The sequence below is a fragment of the Podarcis bocagei genome (assembly GCF_964188305.1).
Source record: "Podarcis bocagei genome assembly, chromosome: 2".
Lineage (NCBI taxonomy): Eukaryota > Metazoa > Chordata > Lepidosauria > Squamata > Lacertidae > Podarcis > Podarcis bocagei.
This window is the reverse complement of record NC_138126.1, coordinates 34124989-34150478: the sequence shown is the minus strand read 5'-3', so window position 1 is coordinate 34150478 and position 25490 is coordinate 34124989. Positions and strand designations below refer to the sequence as shown.

Here is a 25490-nt window from a genome sequence, read left to right as displayed (position 1 = left end):
CCGTTCTTAACCTGAGGTGCGCTTTTGCTAATGGGGCCTCCCGCTGCCACCACCGTGCAATTTCCTTTCTCATCTTGGGGCAAAGTTCATAACCCAAGGTACTATCGGGTTAGCGGAGTCTATAACCTGAAGTGTTTGTAACCTGAAGCGTTTGTAACCTGAGGTACCACTGTACTGGGTACAAATGAGAGAAAGAATGAGAGAGCGAGAAAGTACAAGTATCCTGCAGGGACTTATATTACCACAGGCTTGAGTTTGAACAAATTGTTCCCATGTCAAAAATGATACAAAATAAAAATTCAGCTGCTCTAATGTTTACACACACACACACACACACACACACACACACACACACACACACACTTCACTACTAACCAGAGATGGTAGGTTGCCCATGAAGTTATAGAAAGAAAGAAATAATGTACACATACACACATAGCAAAAACATTTTTTCCCTGTGAGTGAGAATGACATGTGATGCGAGAGTAGAAGCAGCTTCTGTCATAACAAAAGGAATATGTTATTATTTATTGGACAAACATGAGTACATGGATCTGGGATTACAATATTGGGCGGCAAATGCCATACAGGATTTTATAAATATTGCAGAAAGATAACACTGAATTTATTCTACGATAAATAGTTCCAAAACTCACATATTGCAAAGGAGAATTGGTACTTGCTTTCTGTTTGGCTGCACTTGATCCAGCTCCCGTTGAATTTCAAACAAGGTGTAAGAGCAGTCCACTATATATGACCTTGAACCTGACCTTCAAAGAGTCATCACAGATCACAAGAGACTAGCCTAATGCAAGCAGGAGGAGAAGGGGAAGAAACTGGACAATAGATAGTTAGGTGCAACATATTGGACTCTGCTGCTGAAGCAGAATAGTTTTTTGTAAGCAGCCAAACATTATTATAACTGGAACCTGTTAAGTCTCATCTAATTTTCAGCTTTAATTTTTTATTTTTAAATCATTCATTCATTCATTCATTCATTCATTCATTCATTCATTGAATTTATATACCTCCTTATACCCGGGGGTTTCAGGGCAGCTCACAGAATAAAGCCCCCAGCCAATTTACCTACATCCATAGGATGAACCACGATTGGCTAGATTTTGATGCAGTTGTTCAGTAAGAAGGAAACCCATTGCTGGCTTCCAGTTTTCTGTCCAGAGTGCAATAGGTATGGGTTGAATATGCTAATTGGATTTAATAGAGCCGAGCCAAAAGGCTTTTTGTTTGGATAATTCTTGAAATGCAAAAGGTGTGCTTTCAACCTCCACAACCCCAAATATTGCCTATTATTATTATTATTATTACTATTATTATTATTATTATTATTATTATTTTGTCAAAGGTGCAGAGACTAGAAAGAAGTGAGAGGAGAAAAGCACCACAAAGCTAGTTTTTAAGTCCACTTGTGCAGCCCCCTAAACTAGCCCACAGAATTCAGGAAAGACCTTTAGCTGTGGGGGATAAAAGAACCATCCCATCTGCAACCATTGAGAAGCTCTCCAACCGGACTGCTTAGATGGACTCTCTGTAAGCCCCTTCCTGCTCATGTGACTGACAATGGTTCCATCCAAGCCCCACACCCATCTGCCTTCTTGACCAGTAGGGCTGCCTTTCTTAGAAACAAACTCCAGCTGCTTTGGTAAACTCAAACATGAACAGCTTTATTGTTCAACAGTGGAATTTGCTGCCAAGGAGTGTGGTGGAGTCTCCTTCTTTGGAGGTCTTTAAGCAGAGGCTTGACAACCATATGTCAGGAGTGCTCTGGTGGTGTTTCCTGCTTGGCAGGGGGTTGGACTCGATGGCCCTTGTGGTCTATGCCAACTCTATGATTCTATGATTCTAAGTATAGTAGGCAGGGAACCCTGCTTTCTCCTAGGCTGGAGAATCCCAGCCAGATGGGCAGGGTATTATTATTATTATTATTATTATTAGCCCCCAGGCCCACATCGGCTTCCTCCTCCCACACACTTCTACAGGAAGTTCCCCTTTCAAGCACTTCCTCTCAAAACAGGAACTAACTGTTTACACACCTTTAGTCATACTGGCTGCATGGAAGGCTTGCAGATAATCCAGGTCCAGCCTTGATTTCAGTGGTGTCGTGCAAATATACAACAGCTTGATACTTGACTTGATCAGGACCTTTGTTTTTCAGATAGCTGTTCAAAGAAATATCACCCATTTCATTTACTTTTATTTTTTACTTTGTGAAAACAGGAGCTTCCAGATGTTGCTGAACCATGACCCCCCCCAACAGCATGGTCAATAGTCAGGGATGATGGGAACTGTAGTCCAGCATTCTCAAGGAGGGCCACAGCTTCCAAGAGTGGTCAACAATGTTCAGATTGGGCACAGCTGATCACGTGTCTCTTCCTTTATACAGAATCACTGCCAGATGAATTGCAGTTTTTGGTCTGGACTGTTCTTAGCGTTGTTATGTAGTTTCTTCAAAACCCAACTTTTAAACTAGAAAAGATTATTTTTTAAAAAAATCATTTTAGCACTAAGTTGGCTGATTCTGGCTGCAAGTCAAATCTGACACTACACAGCAGAGGAAAGAGAGACTGCCGTGCTCATCTTTTTAGTTTTGTCAGTGTAAGGGAATGCTGGACATTACACAACCTGGGAGGCTGCAGACTGAGCAAAGGCTCCTGGACCTCATTATCTTCACCTCTTTTGCTTGGAATGTACAAGTAATCCTATGGCAATGGTTGAGCTAATTGGACTCTGAGAGGATGAAAATCAATTAGAAGAAGACTGGACAGCCCAGTGTTATTGTTTTTTCCTAGCTATCCGTGGAGGTAAACTACAACAGGAAATCCAGATAATACTCAGCAGGCTAATGTACACACATAACACTCCCAGGTACTGTAATTTTTCATGCTTTGGGGGCTGGTGATTTTCATTAGGAGAGATAAATGGCTGGGGGTGGTAGTAAAGAAAATTTTGGTTACACTTTAGCTGAACTTCTCTTTATTGATATTTATTTGTGAGCAGCTTAATAGCTTGCTTTATTGCTGTTTAGAATCACATTAAGCAGGCAGAGAGGTACATCCTACCCAAGCACGGCATATCTGCGCGCTGTAATTTACTCGTAAGTATTATTAATACAACTCAACGTGAAATTGATAGGAGTGCCATCGAAGAACGCATGTAATATTAATAAAGCGCTGCGAAAAGGCATATTGGTTTAATGCAAGAGATGTTACAGCATACAGCATCTTTAGAAAAATAAGGGGAAATGTGCTTTATTTAACATGGCACAAACGTCTTAGTATATAAATATAGAGAATGGGGAAAACCCACCCAAAGCTAAATTCTTTTAAGGCTGCAGTCGTGTGTGCACATACCTGAAAGTCAGTCCCATTGAACTCATTGGAGCTTACTTCTGAGTAGACATGCAGAAATAAGCTTGTGCTGTACAGCTGCCATCCTAAACACAGTTGCTAGGGAGGAGACTATACTGAACCGAGTGGGACATACTTCTGAGTAGACACGCTTAGGATTACACTGCACATTGCATGGATTACAATGGGATATAATTAAGTCTTTAGTCCTATACCGAAGAGTAAGCACTGCAGAGCTCAATGGAATTTTGAGTAGAGAAATCTTTGAGGCATAAAGTGTTTTAACTTTGCAGGGATTGTTTCCACCATGTTCAAACTTCAAACTTACTGATACTATCTTACTTCCTACCATGTAGATGTCAGAAGTAGAGACAGACAAAGTGAAAATTAGAACAACACCGAGCTTTGAAAATGACCAGCAAAATACTTCAACGTTGTTGAAAGAAGGTGAGTTGTACTGTTTATCACTGGAAATAGTTCCTAATAACAGTAATACTCCACAAGAGAGTCTAATTCAACAGTGGTTAACTCCTAACTCCACAGCAGTGGCAAGTGCATTTTGCTTATTCTGGGGCTTGGCCTAAAGTTTAGAGAGTCCTGTTTTTACGTAATATAATTTTTCATCCTGAGTAAAAAAATAAATAAGGAACGTTTCAGGTGCCCCATTGGAAGTGGGCCTAGTTTCTAGATATAGTGATATAAATGTTAGCCATAGGAGCCACCCATCAGTCAAAATGAATTTTTGAAGCATCTGACATAAAGTAAGGATACAGGAAAAAGAAATGCTATCTGCGAAATTATGCTTGGCAATAGTTTATGGCTGGAATGCAAATAATGACATTAAAAGATTTAATGGAAGATGGATGCATGTCTTGGTGGCATTTGGTTTGCTGTTGCTCAGATTCATTTGAAAAATACATTAGAATTAGAAGGAGCAAAGGAGAAGAACATGTTTTGTTTCAAAAATACGCAATGTTTCGACATAGCTGCATGTTGTTCTCGCATCTGCATGATAATGGAAACAACAGAGTTTTAAACTGTGGCTGCCAAAAGACTAACACATTTAGTCTGAGAGGATGACAGCACTATCCTAGTTGTAAACTGCAGGCAGCAGCATTGAATGTTCATGGTGCACATAGTATGAAAACGTCTTTTGTCTATGAAAAGTAATGCCACGATGTATTTATTTATTTCCAGTATGCAGGGCCGGATTTAGGTTTGATGAGGCCTTAAGTTGCTGAAGGTAATGGGGCCCTTTATATAGCAGGCGGGGCCCATTACTTACATCATAGGAGCCTACACAACACAAAACATTGTTGCTGTATGTAGGTTTTATTTTATTTGTTTTTTATCTTATATTTTGGAAATGTACATCTAGGTTTTTGGGGGCCCCCCAAGAGAGTGGAGCCCTAAGCTATAGCTTGTTTAGCTTATACTTAAAACCAGCACTGCCAGTATGTATAGACTGTCTTTCACCGTAGACAAAATCTAGTCTTCAAAATGCCACAGGTGTCTCTTGTTTTTGCTACAGTGCTGTTAGTCAGTGCTGCAATTACTCCTGTGCAGTAGGTATACTAACCAAGAGAGCAACTCCCATTATCTTTGCCACTGGAGGGGGAATAGCATTTGGTGGAGGAGCCTGTCCACCGGCAGTGGACTCCACCACTGTAGGGGCTTTCACTGTGCCAATGGGAAGTGCAGCACAAGGGAATCTGCTGCTGATGGTGCCCCAAAACAGGTCAATAAGGCCTAGTGGTTACAATATTGAACTAAGACCTGGGAGACCAGGGTTCAGATCTCCACTCAGCCATAAAGCTCACAAAGTAACCTTTGGTCAGCCATTGTCTGCCAGCCTAACCTACCACACAGGTTGTTGTGGAGGTGTAGAACCACGTATGCCACCTTGAACTCCTTTGAACTGTTGGTCCCCCACCCTTGATGAATGTACAGCCCTCTTAGCATTGCAAATCAGAGTGGTCATCAGTAACAGTGTACCGCCTCTGGGTACCAGAGTTTCTTACCTGGAAGATTTCCCTGGATGCCTAATCCTAGGCGAACAGAGGCTGATTTGGGCTTATTGGTCTTGAAACACATATGACTTGTTTTAGGAACATACTGAATAAGAGATTGGTCCATCCAGATCTTCAGGGTTTCAGATAGGGGATGTATCCAGGCCTACGAGGAGATGCTAGCGATTGGACCTGGGACTATCTGCATAAATGGCAGATGCTCCACCTCTAAGCTTTGGCTGTTCCCATAGTTCTGTGGTGTGATGGGAAAGGGAGATGCAGTTCTGGCTTCTCTATAGACAGCAAGCTACCAGTCATCAATGTGAAGGCAGGGATAGAACCAGACGATTTGGGGGCACTGGGTGTGTTATGAAGCAGCTAGCAGGAAGATGAACAGGATTCCCCTCTCTGCTGCCCCAATGTTTTATTAATGGTTTTTATGTTTATTTATTTGTGCTCCGCACCACTTAAAAATATTAGTTTTCAGGTCTCTCAGCAAAAAGAGTGAGTTGCATAGTAGAACCTGATCCTGTCTGCAAAAGCAAGAAAGCAGTATGTTCTTTTAGCATCCAATTTTAAAGGAAAGTTATTTTTATTCCTGGTTTTGTATTGATTACTTGTGCCTTCTAAAAACAACAACCATGAACCACACAGTGGAAGAAATATGCCATAAAGATATGGCGTAGTAGCTCTCTTTATATAGTGCCTTGCGCCCTCAGAGCTTCCAAAACATTTTGCAAAATAATACGTTATGTGCTGCGAGTGCCATCATTGTGTGCACTAGTAAGAGGTTGTGATCTTTATAATGTATCCATTAAGTGTGTGTTGGCTATAAGGTCACAACCCGCTTCATTCGTGGAGGAAATGCTGAGCCGAAGACAGAGCCATGAACTTTTCAAGGAGGTTGTTTGATATTTGATTCCAGTAGCATCAGCCCCTGGAAGGAGAAGGAGAAGGAGAGGGAGAGGGAGAGGGAGAGGGAGAGGGAGAGGGAGAGGAGCAACAAATGTAGGACACGATCCAGCCAAGGTTAAGCCCTTTGAATTCCCATCGGCACAAGCTGCTGTTGCTGGAAGAGCAGATTCTAAATGGGGGAAATTATAGAGACTAGGTGTTTTGAGACTAGGTAGTCCGTCTCCTAACAAAGCATTGGCATGTGTTATTCCAGGAGCAAGCAAAGTGTTCCCTTCCAGATGTTGTAGGAATACAACTACCATAAACCCCAGCTACCACGACCAATGACCAGGGATTATGGAGGTTATAGTCCAACCACACATGGAAGGCACACCTATGCTATTTTAAAGGAGGGCATGCAGTAGAAAATTCAGGAGGACCAGTAGCGTTGGGATTTTTACATATGAACAACAGAAGCTATTTTATCATTGATCCATCTAGCTCAATAAGACAATGACTCTTTCCCAGCCGTACGGGGAGATTCTGGGGATTGAACCTGTGACTTTCCACATGTGATGCAGATGCTCTGCTACTGAGCTATGACCCTTCCTGACAAAATGTGGTGACCTGTGGACACTGTTGGAGCTTTTTGGAGCCAGTCATTCAGAGGAAAGAGCCAGGTCTTTTCCTCATTTTAAACCAGCTTGCTTTCTTAGTTAACTGAAGTTTGGAGCAGAGATGTATTTTAGCAAAAGATTGCTAGTGGCAGAGTTACTTATGCATGGGGGCGTCAGGTAAAATATTTAAAACACAAGTTGTGTAACCTTAGGTGACTCCTCTCCACTTTAAAGAGCAGGGCAAATTGTGACCGAAAAGCGATGATGCCAATCCCAGAGGGCTAAAATCTCTGGAAGATGCCTTGTCAGCTTCGGGCCTATGATCAAGTGAATTAATCAATGCAACCCTTCCTTTAAGTTGTAAAAAAGCAGATTTAAAGACTCCCTTCCAGTGGGCACAGAGTCTATCAAATGTAGCATACTTCCAGCTTGCTGCTATTAATTGCAGTTTTATAAGCTGAGTGGCTCTTGAACTCTGCAATGCAATCTCCTGGGAAGGGAAGGATTTCAAATGCACTCAGAGAAACAATGTTACAGTAACTAGGGAGGTGTAGGAAATGCTTCTGTTAGGACAGCACCAGCCAGCCAGCTGTGCTGTCCATCCTGATAACTTCCCAATACTGGTTGTCTATTTTAAATAATGTTTCATTCTTAAAACTCTTTTGACTCCATCTAACTCTCACTGACTCCTGCCCACCTAGCAGTTTGAAAGCACGTCAAAGTGCAAATAGATAAATAGGTACCGCTCCAGCAGGAAGGTAAACGGCGTTTCCGTGCGCTGCTCTGGTTCGCCAGAAGCAGCTTAGTCATGCTGGCCACATGACCTGGAAGCTGCATGCCGGCTCCTTTGGCCAATAAAGCAAGAAGAACGCCGCAACCGGTCAGGGGTACCTTTACCTTTAACTCTCACTGAACAGCTCAGGAATTACAGCATGGGTAGGGAACTGTCAGGACTCTCCCCAGGCTGCACTTTCTCCTCAGTCACCTCTTTTGTGCTTTTGCATGGCTGGAACATGCATTGGATGTGAGGAATTCAAATATGCTATTATTTATGTGATTGGCGAACATTTAGCTTGGTAAGTCTACGTCTGATGAAGCAGCATATAAACTGCTGCCAGAAAATCAAAATAACAATAATCTTACCTTCTGAAAATGTCAAGTAATGCTAAATAACAACAACAACAACTTCAAGTACTTGGCAATCATTTTTCATGATTTCTATGCAATTTTACACACAATTTATTTACCAAGCAAAACTAAATTATATTAATCTGACCAAAATATCTTTCGAATTCCTAAGTCATGTTACAACTTCATCGCACCCCTCCATTTGGGAATTTGAAAACTGAATAATTCAACATGCTCTACTGTCGCATGCCCCCTAAATTGGTTCTGGGCTGGTGAAGGGTGGGAGCGCATGGGCGTATGGGAAGCAGAGACAAAGCGGACGTTCCATTGCACAAATGGAAGTCTCTACACTTGCTTTGTTGGTTATACTGCCCATAGGTTCTCGTGTTTCCCTTTTCTTTCCCTTTCCCAGGCTCTGAGCCAAACTACATCCGATGCTAAATTTGTCTCATTTGTGTGTGTGGTTTTTTAGAAATGCAAAAAGGCCACCGTAGTGCCTCCACCCTCCCCACTCCTGATCAGGTTCAGTGCTCCAGGGTACAGATGGGGATATGGCCACGGTCCCTATGAAAATCTTCCAGACCCTGGGACCAGACTCCCCTTCTTTGTGGCTAGGAACCAGTGGGAGGGGGGATTCCCCTCGGGGCCAGCCCTACTGGGAATACTTCTGCAAGGCGTGCGCATGACCACTACCCCTCTGGCCCAAAGACAACTCAAGTCTTCCCCGCTCCATAGGAACAAGCCTCTGCTAGCAATGACTGGGCCCTTTTTAAATGATATGCATTACGTAGTGATACACATCTCAGCTACTGAGATGGAGCTGTAGCTCCTATATAAGGCTCAGTCCTGAAAGGAACTGCTTCTGAAGCAACATCTGGGCTCTCTTCTCATGCCTGAGCCTTGCATGGAGCTGTCCAGTGTGCTTTTCTCTGGCCTTGCCTCATCTCAGCTTGCATCAAAACACCATCTAAGCTCCCATTTTCAAAAACATTTGGCCCTTTCCAAATCTTTAACCTTCCTTGGTAATCTTGCCATTTCCAGCAGAACAAGGAACCAGAGGAGGCCTGAAATAACTAATCTTCCCAGTAGAATATTTCTGTTACAACTGAGGATTTCACACAGGTTCCCTGATATTACCTGTTACAACTTTTTTAAAATGGTAGGCTTGGATAGTAAGATATGGGAGGAAGTTTGGAGAAGGAATTTTTCTCCTCCCGCCCACATTGTGAAAGATTCTTCACATGCATGGCAGTAGCGGTTAGGATGGCGCTTAACTGACCTCCCATCACCAGCATTGCTGAGTCCTACTGGGAGGAGGCAGGGACACGAGTGGTGCTGTGGTCTAAACCACTGAGCCTCTTGGGTTTGCCAATCAGAAGGTTGGTGGTTTGAATACCCGCAGTGGGGTGAGCTCCCATTGCTCTGTCCCAGCTCCTGCTAACCTAGCAGTTTGAAAGCACACCAGTGCAAGGAGATAAATAGGTACTGCTGTGGCAGGAAGGTAAAAGGCTTTTCCGTGTGCTCTGGTTTCCACCAAGGTGTTCTATTGTGCCAGAAGCAGTTTAGTCCTGCTGGCCACATGACCCGGGAAGCTGTCTGTGGACAAACGCCGGCTCCCTCAGCCTGAAAAGTGAGATGAGTGCTGCAACCCCATAGTTGCCTTTGACTGGACTTCACTGTCCAGGGGTTGTTTACCTTTTACCTTACTGGAAGGAAGATGGGGAGGTCAGAGTGGCGACAATGCCACTGACTGGTACTGTACTCTGACATAGCTGCACCCCATTCCACATTGTTCAGGAGATACTTTTAGGAGGCTTGTGGGGCAGGGAAGGAGACTAAAAACATCTCTCTGTACACTTATCAAGCTGTAGTACTTAGAAGATGATATGTTGTTGTTGTTTAGTTGTTTAGTCATGTCTGACTCTTCGTGACTCCATGGACCACAGCACGCCAGGCACTTCTGTCTTCCACTGCCTCCCGCAGTTTGGTCAGACTCATGTTTGTAGCTTCGAAGACACTATCCAACCATCTCGTCCTCTGTCGTCCCCTTCTCCTTGTGCCCTCCATCTTTCCCAACATCAGGGTCTTTTCCAGGGAGTTTTCTCTTCTCATGAGGTGGCCAAAGTATTGGAGCCTCAGCTTCATGATCTGTCCTTCCAGTGAGCACTCAGGGCTGATTTCCTTAAGAATGGAGAGGTTTTATCTTCTTGCAGTCCATGGGACTCTCAAGAGTCTCCTCCAGCACCATAATTCAAAAGCATCAATTCTTCGGCGATCAGCCTTCTTTATGGTCCAGCTCTCACTTCCATACATCACTACTGGGAAAACCATAGCTTTTACTATACGGACCTTTGTTGGCAAGGTGATGTCTCTACTTTTTAAGATGCTGTCTAGGTTTGTCATTGCTTTCCAACGTTTACAGACATGGTATTTTCAAAATTGGCAGAGATGAGGCTTGAAAGTTGGTTTTTTTCTTTTCAGGATGGGAAATTTGGATGAAATAGACTACACACCACTATGGGAGCAATGTGTGATTCCAAGCTGCTGATGCTACTATTGTTGTTGTTGTTGTTATTTTGTCACTTTTGACGTGTAAGCATCCCAAAGCAAATTGCGATCTAAGAAGAGAAACAGCAAGTAAACAAATATAAGGACAAAAGTAAAAGAAGAACCTGAAATTGACACACACAGAGAAGGAGATAGATGATAGATAGATAGATAGATAGAGATAGATGATAGATAGATGAGAGAGAGAGATCTAATCCATTCCACTAAAAAGACAAGGGAAGTAGTAGTTGGGTGTTTTGGGCTTCTCTGGCCAATTTTTTTCCTTAAAGGCCTCATGGCTGACAATGCATCTTTGTACTAATTACTAGCACAAATTAGACTTCACTTCAGCTTTGCTGGAAAAACCCTGCAAGCAGTTTGAATAGGAAGGGGAACACTTTCTTTCGACGTTGATGGAATGGCTCAGGTGCCAAGTTTCTTCTGCTAGATTCCAGAGATTACTTAGTGGAGACAGGAACACAATTTAGCAGTGTTGCCGCATCTATAATTAAGAGGTAAATTTGTAGCCCGGCTTCTTATATTATTTAATAATGAATTACTCTCTAGACTATAAATAATAAAGATGATATTAATCTCTTACCATTAAAACAAACCAGTCTGAAATAAAACTCCTGTGTGTTTGTGTTGTGTGAGAGTGAACTTTTGCATCAGACTCCAACTCTGACTCAATCCAAATCTAACCAAACACAGGTGAGGTTGCACCATCATGCCCACCACATGGTGGTGGTAAATAAAACTTACTTCACTGGCACTGTTGCACCTGCAAGTAGCCGTCCAGCAGAGCTTTTTTCAGTGGTACGTGGCCTTTTGTCATCTAGCCAAAAGAGCATTGTTCTGACACCCTGGGAGGCCTACTGCAACAACTTTGTGAGGCATAAAACCACTCAGATTCAGACAGAGCTGGATGTCACGGTTAGAGCTAGCCATATGGATGAATGGGTGGGTCCAGGGAGGGACTGAATGGAGAAGGGAGCTACCATCTGTCTTGAATGAGGCAGTGGTGTGTCCTCTCCTTAAGATGACTTCCCAGGATACCAACTTCTTCTTCTTCCTCCTCCTCCTCCTCCTCCTCCTCCTCCTCCTCCTCCTCCTCCTCCTCCTCCTCCATATAACTTGTCCACCTCGTTGGGTTACCCCAGCCACTCTGGGTGACTTACAATAAAATATAAAGGGATAAAACAAAACATCAAATCACACTGAAATGTGGCTGCTCGTAAGGGAATGCAGCTGATAAATGTTCCCTGCCCCTGCACTGCAGAGAACCATAGCTGTACATTTGCTGGTCTGTGCCCAAAGTTGGGGGACAGCCTATCGAGTACAGTACAGTTCACTGTTGTTGTGCAAAGCCCACCTTGTGCTTATAATTTGGCAGCAACTGGAGTCCTGGCTTGACTTATGCACTGCTTTCCATATGTTCCTGCCTGGGCTTTGTAATACGCTTTATACCGGAGAACATCTCATTCACAAAATAGGCGCAGCAGTAGAACCACAACCCAGGAGTGCACACTTTCTCACAGGCTGCTAGAAGCCATGCCCCAGAGGGGACCTCTGGTAGGGCTGTGATGCACTAGTTTTTAAGCATCATATCTTAAAGTACAACCATGTAAAAATAAATAAAGTTGAAAACTAAGCAGTGGTTTTCCAGTATGACGCAGCAGCATTACTTGAATTAGGCCAATTTACCACTTATGATAGCAGTAATGGGACTAAAAGCCAATAAAAGCGGTCTGTTCGTTCAGAGATTGGCTTTTATGGCTTACTCCAAATATCATCAAGCGAGTCAAAAGCTGTCATCATAGTGTCTAAAAAGCCTTCATACCTTGTAAGCAAACAGTGTGACTTTGACAAATAATTATTAATATGCCTGCGTGACGCCAAAGCCAAGAAGAAGGAATAAAGGGAAAACCTGATATTTCACTTTACGTAAGTCATTAAAATAATTTTAACTAGATTTCAAATGAAACAGTTTTATGCGTAAAATGACTTAATTTGTACCTTTCCGTCCCATTGTATATAATAGACAGTGGAAAATGTCTGGGTCCCAGAGCAACAAAATGGGTACTTCGATATCCCTTATAGCATCGCTGCCAATTCTGGAAAATGCAGCAGGCACTATTGACAGAGCCCTTTCACAGTGACAATGCAGCATAAACAATATTAATGCATGAAGTTTTGTACCTTGCAGATAGTGGCTGCGACAGGGAGAATTGCAGGCACACCCCTTCTTCTTTGCTGGTTAGAGACAGCAATGTCTTCCCCCAATACCCTTCCTCTGCTTATTCTTCCAAGTACCTACATTCTTCATTCTTCCTTCCCTATTAAGGATGGCAAGGTGTGTCCATTTTCATTCCTTCAGTTCCCCCTCCCCTTCACACACACTTCATCCCTTCCCTTCTCAAGCTTTGGGGGCTTCGCCAGTCAGCTTGGTTTTGTTTCAGTTTGAGGGGGACTGCTGTGGAATTTTGGAATCTTAGGAAGTCTCTGATCTGCCCCCAAATGTCCTGTTAATGGTACATTTTGACTCGGAAATGTGAGTACCTTCGCCATTTCCCTCCAATTAGCCTTAAAAATATATACCGTATTTTTCACTCTATAAGATGCACCAGACCATAAGAGGCATCTAGTTTTTGGAGGAGGAAAACAAGAAAAAAAAAATACCGTAATTTTCGCTCCAAAACACGCACTTTTTTGCTCCTAGAAAGTAAGGGAAAATGCTTGTGTGTGTTACGGAGTGAATGCACGGATCGGAGCCATGGCTGCCGTCAGTCAAGCAAAGCGGGAGCCGTTTACACGCTCTATGAGGCTCTCGCTTTGCTTGCTTTAAAGCGACCTGGAGCCGGGGAGGAGGGAGGGAAGGAGAGCCATGGCAGCAAAGCGGACACGGAGGAGGGACAGACGCTAGCAAAGGTCTGCCCGCTCTCTAAACAGAGCAATGAGGCTGCAGAGGGACAGCAGGAAAGATAAAATTTAAGCAACCAGCAGCAAAATAAAACCAACCTCTAGCTCTGAGCCACGCAGTGAAAACCAGGAAGTAAAAAAAAAAGGCTGGGGATGAGGGAGAGGGTAAAACTTCACAAATCCCCCGCGTCTCAGCTGATCCGCTGGGACGGAGCAGCTTGTTTTCAGGCAGGATAGATTTGAGCATTGTCTGGGTCCTAGTGCCCCTATCTCTTTTTTGTGCTCCATTCTATTGCTGCTGGTGGCTGCTTATCACTCAGGCTGCAAGGAGGAGCGCTTTTACACAGCTAATGGCGAATCCCCTGCAATCCAAGTCCTCCTCACTTGCTCAAATCTATTCTGCCTCAAAACAAGGAGCGGAAGGAAAAGGCTGCAAACTGTTAAATGGAAAAAACCAGGCACAGGGCAAATACCTTAAGAATACCTTTAAAGCAACAGTGCTCTTCCCCTCCCTCCTCCCCGCTCAGCTCCCCGAAAAGCTCCTTCACACCCCCCCCACGCTGCTCCTTGTCCCTTGAGTGCTTTTCCTTCCCTCCTGACTTAAAACGTGGTTACAAAGCACGGATCCACATGGATCCTCAGGATTTTTGCACTGGGTCACCCCAAATTCACCATCAGATCACATGTCTGTGGTCACAGCATGAACCACAAAAATCGTATGTTATGTAGTGTAGTTTCACCCTGGGCGCTGCCCGTCTGGAACCACGATTGGCCAAACGGACTCGTCTACGCGACGCAAGCTGAACGTCACGGTGCTCATTGAAGGAGCTCCATGTGACATGGAGATCGACACCGGGTCTGCCCTGTCCGTCGTGTCATGGAGCACCATCAAAAGACTGGTACCCAGAGTATCCAAAAGGCAACTCGACTCTCACCGCGTACACCTGAGAGACTACCAGGGAAACGACATTCCCGTGGTAGGCGTTGGCCGGTTCCGGATCGCCTTCAAGGATTTTTCGGGCCTGCTCCGGTTGGTGGTGGTCGAAGGTCAGCGGCCAAGCCTCCTAGGGCTAGACTGGTTTGATGCCCTCGGCCTGGAAGTCACCGGCATCAACTGCATCTCTAACGCAGAGACTGAGGGTCTGGTCAAAGACTTTGCCGAGGTTTTTGACGGCACCTTGGGACAATATACTGGTACGCCCATCTCCTTTAGCCTTGATCCACAAGTCGCCCCCATCAAGCTTAAGCCACGCCGGGTTCCCTTTGCTCTCAAGGCTAAGGTGGACGAACAACTGGACAAACTGATCGCCCAAGGAGTTTTGGAGCCCGTTGACCACGCAAAGTGGGAAACCCCCATCGTCACGCCTGTCAAGCCAGATGGGTCGGTGAGAATCTGCGCTGACTACAAGTGCACAATCAACAAGGCACTTCAGCAGCACGCTTATCCGGTTCCTGTTGTCCAACACCTGCTGCATTCCCTGGGTGAGGGTAAGGTCTTCGCTAAGCTGGACCTTGCCCAAGCCTATCAACAACTGCCAGTCGATGATGCCACTGCTGAAGCCCAGACGATCGTCACCCACCGGGGGGCATTCCGTTGCCGCCGGTTGCAGTTCGGGGTGAGTGTGGCTCCTGGCATCTTCCAAAGCCTTATGGAGCGTCTCCTGCAAGGGCTTCCGGGCGTGGTACCATATTTTGATGACGTCTTGGTGTCTGCAGACTCACACCAGCAGCTGTTCGAGCGCCTCCGTGCCGTGCTGACCAGGTTCCAGGAGGCCGGGCTCAAGGTAAAGAGGGAGAAGTGCCTGATTGCCGTTCCACAGGTAGAGTTCCTGGGCTATCTTATCGATGCCTCCGGCCTTCATCCAACCACATCCAAGATCCGCACTATCCAGCAGGCCCCCACCCCAAAGGACAAAACAGAGTTGCAGGCATTCCTGGGGCTGCTGAACTTTTATAACGTGTTCCTGCCCCACAAAGCCACAGTGGCTGAGCCTCTTCACCGACTCCTTAGCACTAAGACGCCTTGGGCCTGGGGTCATCGAGAGATGGCGGCCTTCAACGCGGTCAAGGCTCTCCTTTCTTCAGACAGTGTGCTGGTACAGTACAGTGAATCCAGGCCGCTGGTCCTTGCCTGCGACGCCTCACCTTTTGGCATCGGTGCTGTCCTTAGTCACCGTTTTCCAGATGGAAGAGAAGCACCGCTCGCCTACTTTTCCAGGACACTATCTCCGACGGAACGGAATTACAGCCAGCTCGACAAGGAGGCATTGGCACTTGTGGCTGGAGTGAAGAGGTTCCATGAATACCTCTATGGCAGGACTTTTGACCTCATCACTGACCACAAGCCACTCCTGGGCCTCCTCGCCGGTGATCGTCCAACTCCACCGGTCCTCTCACCACGCATGCTGCGATGGACTGTTTTCCTGGCTGCCTACCACTACTGGCTCATCCATCGCCCGGGGAAATCGATGGGCCATGCCGACGCCCTCAGCCGTTGCCCTCTTCCAGCATTTGTGGAAGACCCGGCTCCAGCTTCATCGCTCCTTCTGATTGAGGATCTTCCGGCAGCGCCTGTATCGGCTGCCACTGTGGCCTCCGCGTCTGCCCAGGATCGCACCATCAGCCGGGTGCTCAACTGGGTGTGGAGGGGGTGGCCACAAGGGCCTTTTGCATCGGAGTTCCAGCCCTTCGCAACCAGACAACATGAACTCTCAGCTCATCGCGGCTGTCTGCTGTGGGGAGACCGCGTCGTGATTCCCCAGGGACTCCGTCAGCGCGTCCTGGAGGCTCTGCACGTTGGCCACCCGGGAATTGTCAAAATGAAGGCGTTGGCTCGGTGTTACGTCTGGTGGCCTAATATGGACGATGCCATCACTGCCTGGGTATCCGCCTGTCAAGCGTGCCAAGAGTCGAGGCCTGCACCACCGGCAGCTAAGGGACACACCTGGGAGACGCCAAAGACACCCTGGTCGAGGGTGCACATTGATCTGGCTGGCCCCTTTCACGGCCGGACCTTTATGGTAGTGGTGGACGCCTATTCCAAATGGCTGGAGGTCGCCTTGATGCCCTCCACCACTACTGAAGCTGTCATCCGGGTGCTGCGAGGCCTGTTTGCAACGCATGGGTGTCCTGATGTCCTTGTCTCTGACAACGGACCGCAGTTCACGTCAGGCACGTTTGAGCGGTATCTTTTGGAACTGGGCATCCGCCATGCCCTAACGGCACCTTTTCATCCATCCAGCAACGGGCAAGCGGAAAGAATGGTGCGCTCGACAAAAGAGGCATTGGCGCGCCTGGACCGGGGAGACTGGCATGAGCGGGTCGCCGAATACTTGTTCGTGCAACACATCACTCCTCATGCGGCCACAGGGAGGAGTCCTGCTGAACTGCTTATGGGCCGCCGCCTCAGGTCACCGCTCGACCGGCTACACCCAGACTTTGCCGTGGCTGAACCCCCAGGCTGTGCCAACGCACCACGGTCATTTGTCCCAGGAAACCAGGTCTTTGCCCGGAACTATGTGGGGGACATCCCTTGGGTGCCAGCCACAGTAGTGGGAGTCACTGGACCTCGCTCGTACCAGGTGGCACTCGAGGACAGACGTTTGTGGCGACGGCACATAGACCAGTTTAGGCGCAGGGTTGGCGACTTAGACACTACCGAGGTGCCCCCAACTGCGCTTGCGGCTCCAGAAGAGACACGTACAGATGGCGAGGCCCCACCTACACCTCCCTCGCAAACTGCCAGCGTGGAGCCGAACCAAGCCGTCTCAGAACAGACTCAGACCACTCCACTTGCGGAGGCTCCACCCACAGCAGCGGATCCAGGGGAGTTCGTTCCAACGCCACCTAGGGTCGCACCACAGCCTCAGCGAGAACTGTGTGGCCCTCCGGACTTGGCTACCAGTCCCCGGCGGTCTGGCAGAGTTTCCAAGCGCCCAACTCATTTAAAGGACTACGTGGTTGGACAGGTATCACTGTTGGTCTAAGTATGGGAAATGTAACCGATATGCTTTTGTGCCTAATTGAACCATTACGCGTAGTGCTGTATATAAGGAAACCATTACGATTGTAACTAACGCCTTATCTCGGTGGGGAGGGGTGTTATGTAGTGTAGTTTCACCCTGGGCCAACAGGGGGATACTGTATATAGTTTTCACTCAGGTCTGTAGATAGTTTTCACTCAGGTCCGCGGCAGTTAGTTTAGGCGGGAACTCTGAGCTGTTGTGGTTACAATGTTGACAGCCGGCTGCCTATAAATACAGGCCGGCTGAGCTGTTCGCAGTCAGTTCTATTCCAGCTTATCTTAATAAAGAGCTACTTGAAGAAATCGCTGTGCCGGCTGCTATGTCAACCCACTACTTAATATCGTACATCCACTGTTTCATTTAGAATATTTTTTTCTTGTTTTCCTCCTCTAAAAACTACGTGCGTGTTATGGTTGGGAGCGTGTTATAGAGCGAAAAATACGGTATTCTGAATCTCAGAAGCCAGAACAACAAGAGGGATCACAGTGCAACGAAAGCAGCGATCCCTCTTGCTGTTCTGGCTTCTGGGATAGCTGTGCAGCCTGCATTCGCTCCATAAGACGCACACACATTTCCCCTTACTTTTTAGGAGGGAAAAGTGAGTCTTATAGAGCAAAAAATACGGTATATATTTGCATTTTCAAAAACAAGCAATTAGCCTTGTAATTCAGGATATGCAGAGAGCCGATGCGCTCTTCTAAAATACGGCCACTTCTCTTTCCATTGTTCTACATTACTTTCCTCAGATTTCTCCATCAGCCGAAGTTTTGACACTAATGTAATACTTGAAAATATTTTCCATTTTTCATATTGATATTTTTGACCCGTGCGCTCTGCATTTATTAATGGCAAGTTCCCTTCCTCAAGACATTGTGATAATGGACTGAGAGATATATGCTTGTTATCCTTAAAATAACTGCCAACTTTAATGGATGAGAAAAAATCTGAATATGAGGAGTTTGGAGTTTGGCAACACAACCTTTTTCATAGGTTCATTGTCCCCCTTCCCACTTTCCCAAATCGTTTTGTTGACGCTAACTTCAAACATTGCTGTAGGGAGGGAAGGAGAACTTTCAGCTCCAGGTGTTGCAAGACTCCAGTTCCTATCATCCCTGAGCTGGCTGTGAGCTGGGCCTGGCAGCCATTGTAATTTCCCACAATGCCATGGACTGGCACTATGGCAAGGGCATAGTTTAGAAATGTAAATGGCTGACACAAACACCAGATACTGGATTGGCTTCAAGGCAAATCCCAATACTGGTAGAACTGGCTGGGGTTTGGGGGCCTAGTAGTCACGAGATGCTGGTACTGAGAGTGGGCTCCATAGCTGTGCGAGCTCAGAATGGGATAATACCATATTCGTTTCCCTGAGCTCATTGGACAGAGGGAGACCTACAGATGTATGAAAAACATTGTCCTAAAGAAGCTAATTTTAAGTACATGCACATGATCCTATATATGTTTCCTGTTTCCTCTTTTAGCTGCTTATTCATATTATAATTTGCTAGAATATAAGAAGCTTTACAAATAAGTAATTGCAGCAAGTGATTAAGGAAGCAGTTTGAACCAGGTCCCCACCAATGCCATGTACACATGTTCTCTCCTTCCTTTCTCTCCAACAAATAGATGTTTTAAGTAGTTTTAATAGTATCCCTTTAATATTGCCATCAAAATTCACCAGAGTTCAAGAGCAGAGCAAATTTACATCTGTTTAAATAATGGACTTGACATTGATATTACATCACAGCTATTTTCAATATAATCATTCTTCATAACACCACCTTCCATGTCACTGCTCGCAAAGAAAGGGCTTGATCCTGCTTCCATCAAAGTCAACAGCAAATCCCCCCCTTTCGCTTCATCAAGAAAGGGATTGAGCACTAAATGTGAGATGCAAAACTGGCCTTGCGTTGACTCTTTGGGCTTGACATTGTTCACTGATGCACTCAGCGATGTTAATTCCCTCCACTTCAAGAATTACTGGATGGATTTCTATGCTTTGTATTATTTAGCCATTGAATCAAATGATCACTATGGTCTTTCTTCCGTCCGTAAAAACACGCGAAGCCACATATATTATTGAGATTCTCTGGAGAGGAAAGGCTAATCGAGTGCAGAGCTTTGTGTTTGCTGGACTTGGGGTGGATTATTCTGGTGCCGTTCCGATGCCCTGTTTCCTGGACTGCCTCTCGCTTCAGACTTGGCAGCAGCAGAAATAAAGGCATGACACCAAGTCCATGGAGCAGAAGCAACAGCAGAGGCAGCTGCAAACATGTGGGGTGGGAGCCATAGAAGAGTGGTGCAAAACTCTATTCACACAGTGAAGCTTTCTTCTTTCCTCCGTCCTGAGCACCTGCAGCTGAGCTGAGGGGCAAGGGAGACTCTAGTCTAGGGGAATGGGGAAATCAGAATGATTTAACAGGGCTGCCTTGCACAAGCACAAATGCCTGTTTGTACATGCAAGGCATCTTTGTGACCAAGTCAGTGGCAGCAGGAACAGGGCTTTCCAGAAGCACAGATGCTTCTTCTGCCCACTCCTGGCTTTTTGCTGCTCTCCTTCTCCCGGCTGTTCTGAAGTCTTCAGCAGCGTTCTTATCAACACACAGGAAGCAGAAACTTGAGAATCCTGTTTTACTCACCATTCCTAGGTTTCCCCTTTTCTTATATCAACTGTGCAAGATAGATGTAGAGCTTGCTGCTATGAATCACACAGAGAGTTCACATAGGCTGTGATTCAGAGAAGTCAGTTGTGTGCAAGAGAACTGTGCTCGTTGAGTGAGGGGGATGTAGGAGTGAAAATACAGACATTTCTATGTGCGTACATGACTTCCTTTGTTTCTTCAGATGCATTGAATCATAGAATTGTAGAGTTGGAAGAGACACTGAAGATCATCTAGTCAAACCCTTTACAATGCAGGGATCTCATGTAAATGACTTTTGAATTGCAACCAAGAGTAAGAATTGAAGGGCCACCACTTAGTGACTAAACATCTGAAGAAGGACCAGCATTCCAACAGGTAGGGGCTCTGTCCACAAAAACCAGAGAGCTCCTGCCAGTTTGTGTAGACAATACCAAGCCAGAAGGACCAAGAGTCTGACTCAGTATAAAGTTTCTCCTTATGTTTCTTGTGTCTCAACTTGATTATACTGAGGGAGGGGGTGGGGTGGGGAAGGAAATCATGCCAGAGGCTAATTCAGATTTCTAAGAAGGGGTGGTGATACCTGACTGTTAAGCAGCATGTCTTAAAATGTGCACCCTAGTCTCTCACACTTTGCTCTTTTTAATATGGAAAAAAATAATTCAGTAGCTGGCACTGATGAGCTGAGATTACCAATTTTGCACATGATGTTTTAGAATTTATTTCCATTCCTCCATCAGAAACACCTGGTCTTGTGCTTATTTAGGAAACCATTTAGCTTGGATGGTGGAGGGGGAATGTCTCAAGTGCTCAAATGGAATGGAATGGTGGTTATCGGAATGAAGGATGTGATGTACCTTGCTCTCTGTGCTGGGTTGGTGATTTTGTTGCACCTGTGGTTTGTTCTTTTTTCCATTGTTTGGAAAAGTAATCAGTCAGGCACCACCAGTCCCTGTTTATGACTTTGGCTCCATGCAAACTAACCCTGTTATAGGACCCCAGAATGTTGTTTTTCTCAGTCTGAAATCATCTGCACTCATTCTCCACTGGATACTTTCAATCTAGCTTGGTTCTAGATTTTGCCGTCAACATGGATAGGTGTGGTTACTTAATACACATTTGAAAACATCCTTTTCTCCCTGCACATGTTGCAGGTGAATGAAGAAGCAAGTGGCGATTGTGATCATGGTAGACCCCCACCCACAACACCATTGGGCAGGTGTGGAGACCTGACAGGACCATCTGCTTTCAAATGAACACATTATGGAGTAATGCAGAACCAATCTGCTGTCTGCTTTCATTTTTGAAATAAAACGAGCTTCTTATGAAACACTTTTCAGGGGCAAAAAAATACGCAGTGGATCTAGATTGTGTATATAGAAAAATTAGCCTCCGTTGATTCTAGAACAAAACGTGTGTATGCAACCTTCAGCACCCTACAGTATTCAAATCAGCCACTAGTTTAGAACCTTTCTGGCTCAATTCCTTTTGTGCTTGCAAAGACATTTCTATTTTCTGAGGCATTTGGCTAGATGTTTCGTTGTTCTCATGACACTGTGATATAAATTTGATTTATTGTTGTGCTGGCTGGTTTTTTTTTAAAAAAAGATTGTTTTATTTTATTACGTGTTATATATTTTTATGTTATATCCTGCTCTAGCATTGATTCTAATGAAGAGCAGGTGATAAATTACCAAAGAAAGGTAAGTAAATAATAAATTATAGCAAACTAAAATCACAAAACTGACATTATGCGTATGCAGGTAAACATGAAACATGAAACATGAAAATGAAGGCAATTTAGTCAAGTGACTGACTGCTTTCACTCTTGGAAATAACCTTTAAGTTGATTAATTGTGGGGGGGGGGGAGAGAGAGAGACTAAGCTTTTAAGGGATACTCTTCTGGTACATTGTGCACAAAAGGAAGAAATCCGAAAGTTAAACGATTCACACCTGTATAAAATTTCTAGTGGAATGGAAGACTTCGGGCTTGATGACATGTGGTGTTACTGAAGGGATTAAACGCTAGCCATGTGTAGTGGGAGATGATTGTCTCCAAGAATGCAACATACAAGGAGAAGAGAATGTAAGACTACAAGAAGAATCTGGGTAGATCAGGCAAAAGACTCATGCCCTCCCTGCCCCACAGATGACTGACTGTGGTGCTCGGGTAAATGGAGAGATTGGGCAATGGTCAGGAATTCAGAGAGTTGTAGTCTAAAACACCTGGAAGTTAGGGAAGGCAGACCTAACCGCTTGCCTATGGCCATTAGTTACTTCTCTGGATGTTGCCAGCCTGTCTGGTTTTTTATCTGTTCTTGCTCCTGGTCTGCCAGATCCTTGACTGCTGCTCTGGAACTTAACCATGTCTAGTTTTGACTGCAAACTTGCTTCCAGTCCATCTGAGCCTTGATTGCAGTTTTGGAACTTCTCCCCTTCTGAGACCATACACCTGCTTATAGCCCCCTTGGACCGGCAGCCAGCTCTCTCTGGATCCTGGAATCCCAATTCCTGGAATCCTGTAAAGACTTGACACCCATAATCACATCCCACCCCCCTTTCTAGCAGAGCTACTTTCACCCTCTATCTAAAAGGTTTCCCTTGAAAAGAGAAGGATCCTCAAGAGTAACTTCTGCTGCAGTACAAGTAGCTATGACCAGATGAAAAAAAATGTAGGCACACCTTTGTGTCAACCCACAGTCATATCCTGAAGATTATACCCTGAATATCACATCATATTCAGCTCATATCGTCTTTCTCTTATTATTCTCACATCCATCAATTTTTGTTTTAGAACAACATTATTTGTGCAAATAGGGTCCAATGACAAACATGCCATAGAAAAAAATGTCGACACTACCAATCCTTCCACTACTTTTTAGAAAAGGAAAGAAAAAGTTTAAATATAGATTTCAAAATGTCACAGTGATGGCATTGCTAGCAGAAATAAAACACTTGGTAAATATAGTGTTAATCTTTTCTTCCTTAAATGAATCATTTTAAAAAGCTATTAAACTAAAGAGAATGAGCATAGTTTTCTAGTAATGACTTCTCTTCTTCAGAATGAAATTGGTAAAAACCCTGATTGCAGATCTATATCCCAAAAGGCCTAGGAGTTTGGGGGACTAGCTGGCTGGCGGGAGGTGATGATCTATGCTATACTGTATATCTAAGCGCCACATCCTTATATACTTGCTATATTTACAGATATGGTTGTATATGTATCTTTATTTAAAATCTCATCAGGTTTCTTCACACACACCCCTCTCATTCGGATGCTTAAAAACAATGTTCTCTCCTTTTCTTAATATATACTTTGATATATGTATATACACACACATATGCTAAATATAAGTACAATTTTATTCATAAGCTCACATAATGATTCAGGCTGTGATTGTTAATAAAAATGCATTTCTAACCATCAAATTTGAGTCTATTATTCTAAGTTAATTGCATTTGCCCTAAAGAGACTTGAAACTGGCTGTCAGCCTATTTGTGTCAGTTTCATTTTATTCATCAGTCAATCTTGTCTTCTCTTTTCCTTTTCTTTTTTTACATCCCATATATTGATCAAATAGATTTGTTAGCATGCCTGTGCAGCTTTGGGGGTGGGGGTGGGGGGAGAAAGTTTATGTTATCCATCAGGTTTATTTGATTACTGTATTACTTTGCATATTATCTTAATTGATATTTCAGTAGCAAATAAATGCCCTTTTTGATGGTCCCATAAGATTCCTATTAAATATAAATCACCTTACCTGTGACTTGGATGTGGATACAGTGAAAGGGAAAAGCACACGCAAAACATAAAATATATTACATTCAACCTGCACCATTTCTGCAGGTTAAAGAATAACAAACTTGTGCTCTAATTTGTGGCACAGAAGTTTAGTTCTTGCCAGTTGGTTACAGAGAATAAAAATATGAAGTAGTCCATATGTAACCTTTAATTAAAGCTCCGTAACCAATTAACTAATTCTTAATTTTCCCAGCTGAAGTGTTCTTTATATCTAAAATGCTAACATACAGCGGTAACCCTTTCTCTGTTCTGAATTTCTTATGAACGCACCATTAGTAAAAATCATAACAGGAAATAATGTTGGTGTAAAGAATATCAAATGTTGTTTCGACTGAATTTAGAAACAAAGAAAAGAACCACTCCACACAAAGTGGTATCAATCCTAACTTCTCCTCCATGAATTAAGTTGAGTTCACCTCCCTCTCTCCTGTGCCCCTTCCACAATTTCTGGGAGTTGGAAAAGGAAACACTTAGGAATTATGTGGGATGTAGAGAAGAATTGACACCACTCCCCCCCCCACCATTGCATGAATGGAAGAAAAAAAACCCTAGGGTTCAAGCCTTTTTATCAGGACCTGGGGCAGACACAAATTGCTCTCTTTGAACAAAAACAACAAAAACCCTTCCATTTCTCAATAGTACACATAATAATAAAATGGTAATAAAATAATAAAATCTCTAAAATGGTGGCTTTATTTACAGAATTTGGAGAGGATTCTTCATAGCAATAGGAGTATAGCATCTAGATCAAGGGAAGTAATAGTGCCACTGTATTCTGCTCTGGTCAGACCTCACCTGGAGTACTGTGTCCAGTTCTGGGCACCACAATTCAAGAAGGACACTGACAAACTGGAACGTGTCCAGAGGAGGGCAACCAAAATGGTCAAAGGCCTGGAAACGATGCCTTATGAGGAACGGCTAAGGGAGCTGGGCATGTTTAGCCTGGAGAAGAGGAGGTTAAGGGGTGATATGATAGCCATGTTAAAATATATAAAAGGATGTCACATAGAGGAGGGAGAAAGGTTGTTTTCTGCTGCTCCAGAGAAGCGGACACGGAGCAATGGATCCAAACTACAAGAAAGAAGATTCCACCTAAACATTAGGAAGAACTTCCTGACAGTAAGAGCTGTTCGACAGTGGAATTTGCTGCCAAGGAGTGTGGTGGAGTCTCCTTCTTTGGAGGTCTTTAAGCAGAGTCTTGACAACCATATGTCAGGAGTGCTCTGATGGTGTTTCCTGCTTGGCAGGGGGTTGGACTCGATGGCCCTTGTGGTCTCTTCCAACTCTATGATTCTATGATTCTATGATTCTAGCGATCCCAGGGCACTTCCCAATGTTACAAAATATGCAACCACGCTAATTTTAAAATAAATAAACAAAACACAGTGGCGAACACCCACTCACCACTGTGCAGCAGCCCAAGCCCACCAGTACTTCAGTGACAACTGCATCCCGCCCCTGCCCCAGTCGAAAGGCCTGGGGTTGCTGGTATGGAAGAAGGTGCCCAAGCTGGTGATAACAGGAGGTAGCTGTAGCCCAAGATA

The 25490-nt window shown here is 44.6% G+C and overlaps 1 protein-coding gene across 1 annotated transcript in view; it reads left to right on the top strand.

Moving 5' to 3' along the window:
• Nucleotides 1–3721: 3721 nt before the first annotated feature.
• The window catches only part of MDFIC2 (MyoD family inhibitor domain containing 2), a gene marked incomplete at both ends in the record, with an annotated part of 47784 nt that continues 26015 nt past the window's right edge, over nucleotides 3722–25490 (top strand). Inside the window, one exon of the mRNA XM_081184378.1 lies at nucleotides 3722–3812. Coding sequence (XP_081040504.1) covers nucleotides 3722–3812 — 91 coding nt within the window. The remainder of the gene's footprint in view (nucleotides 3813–25490) is intronic.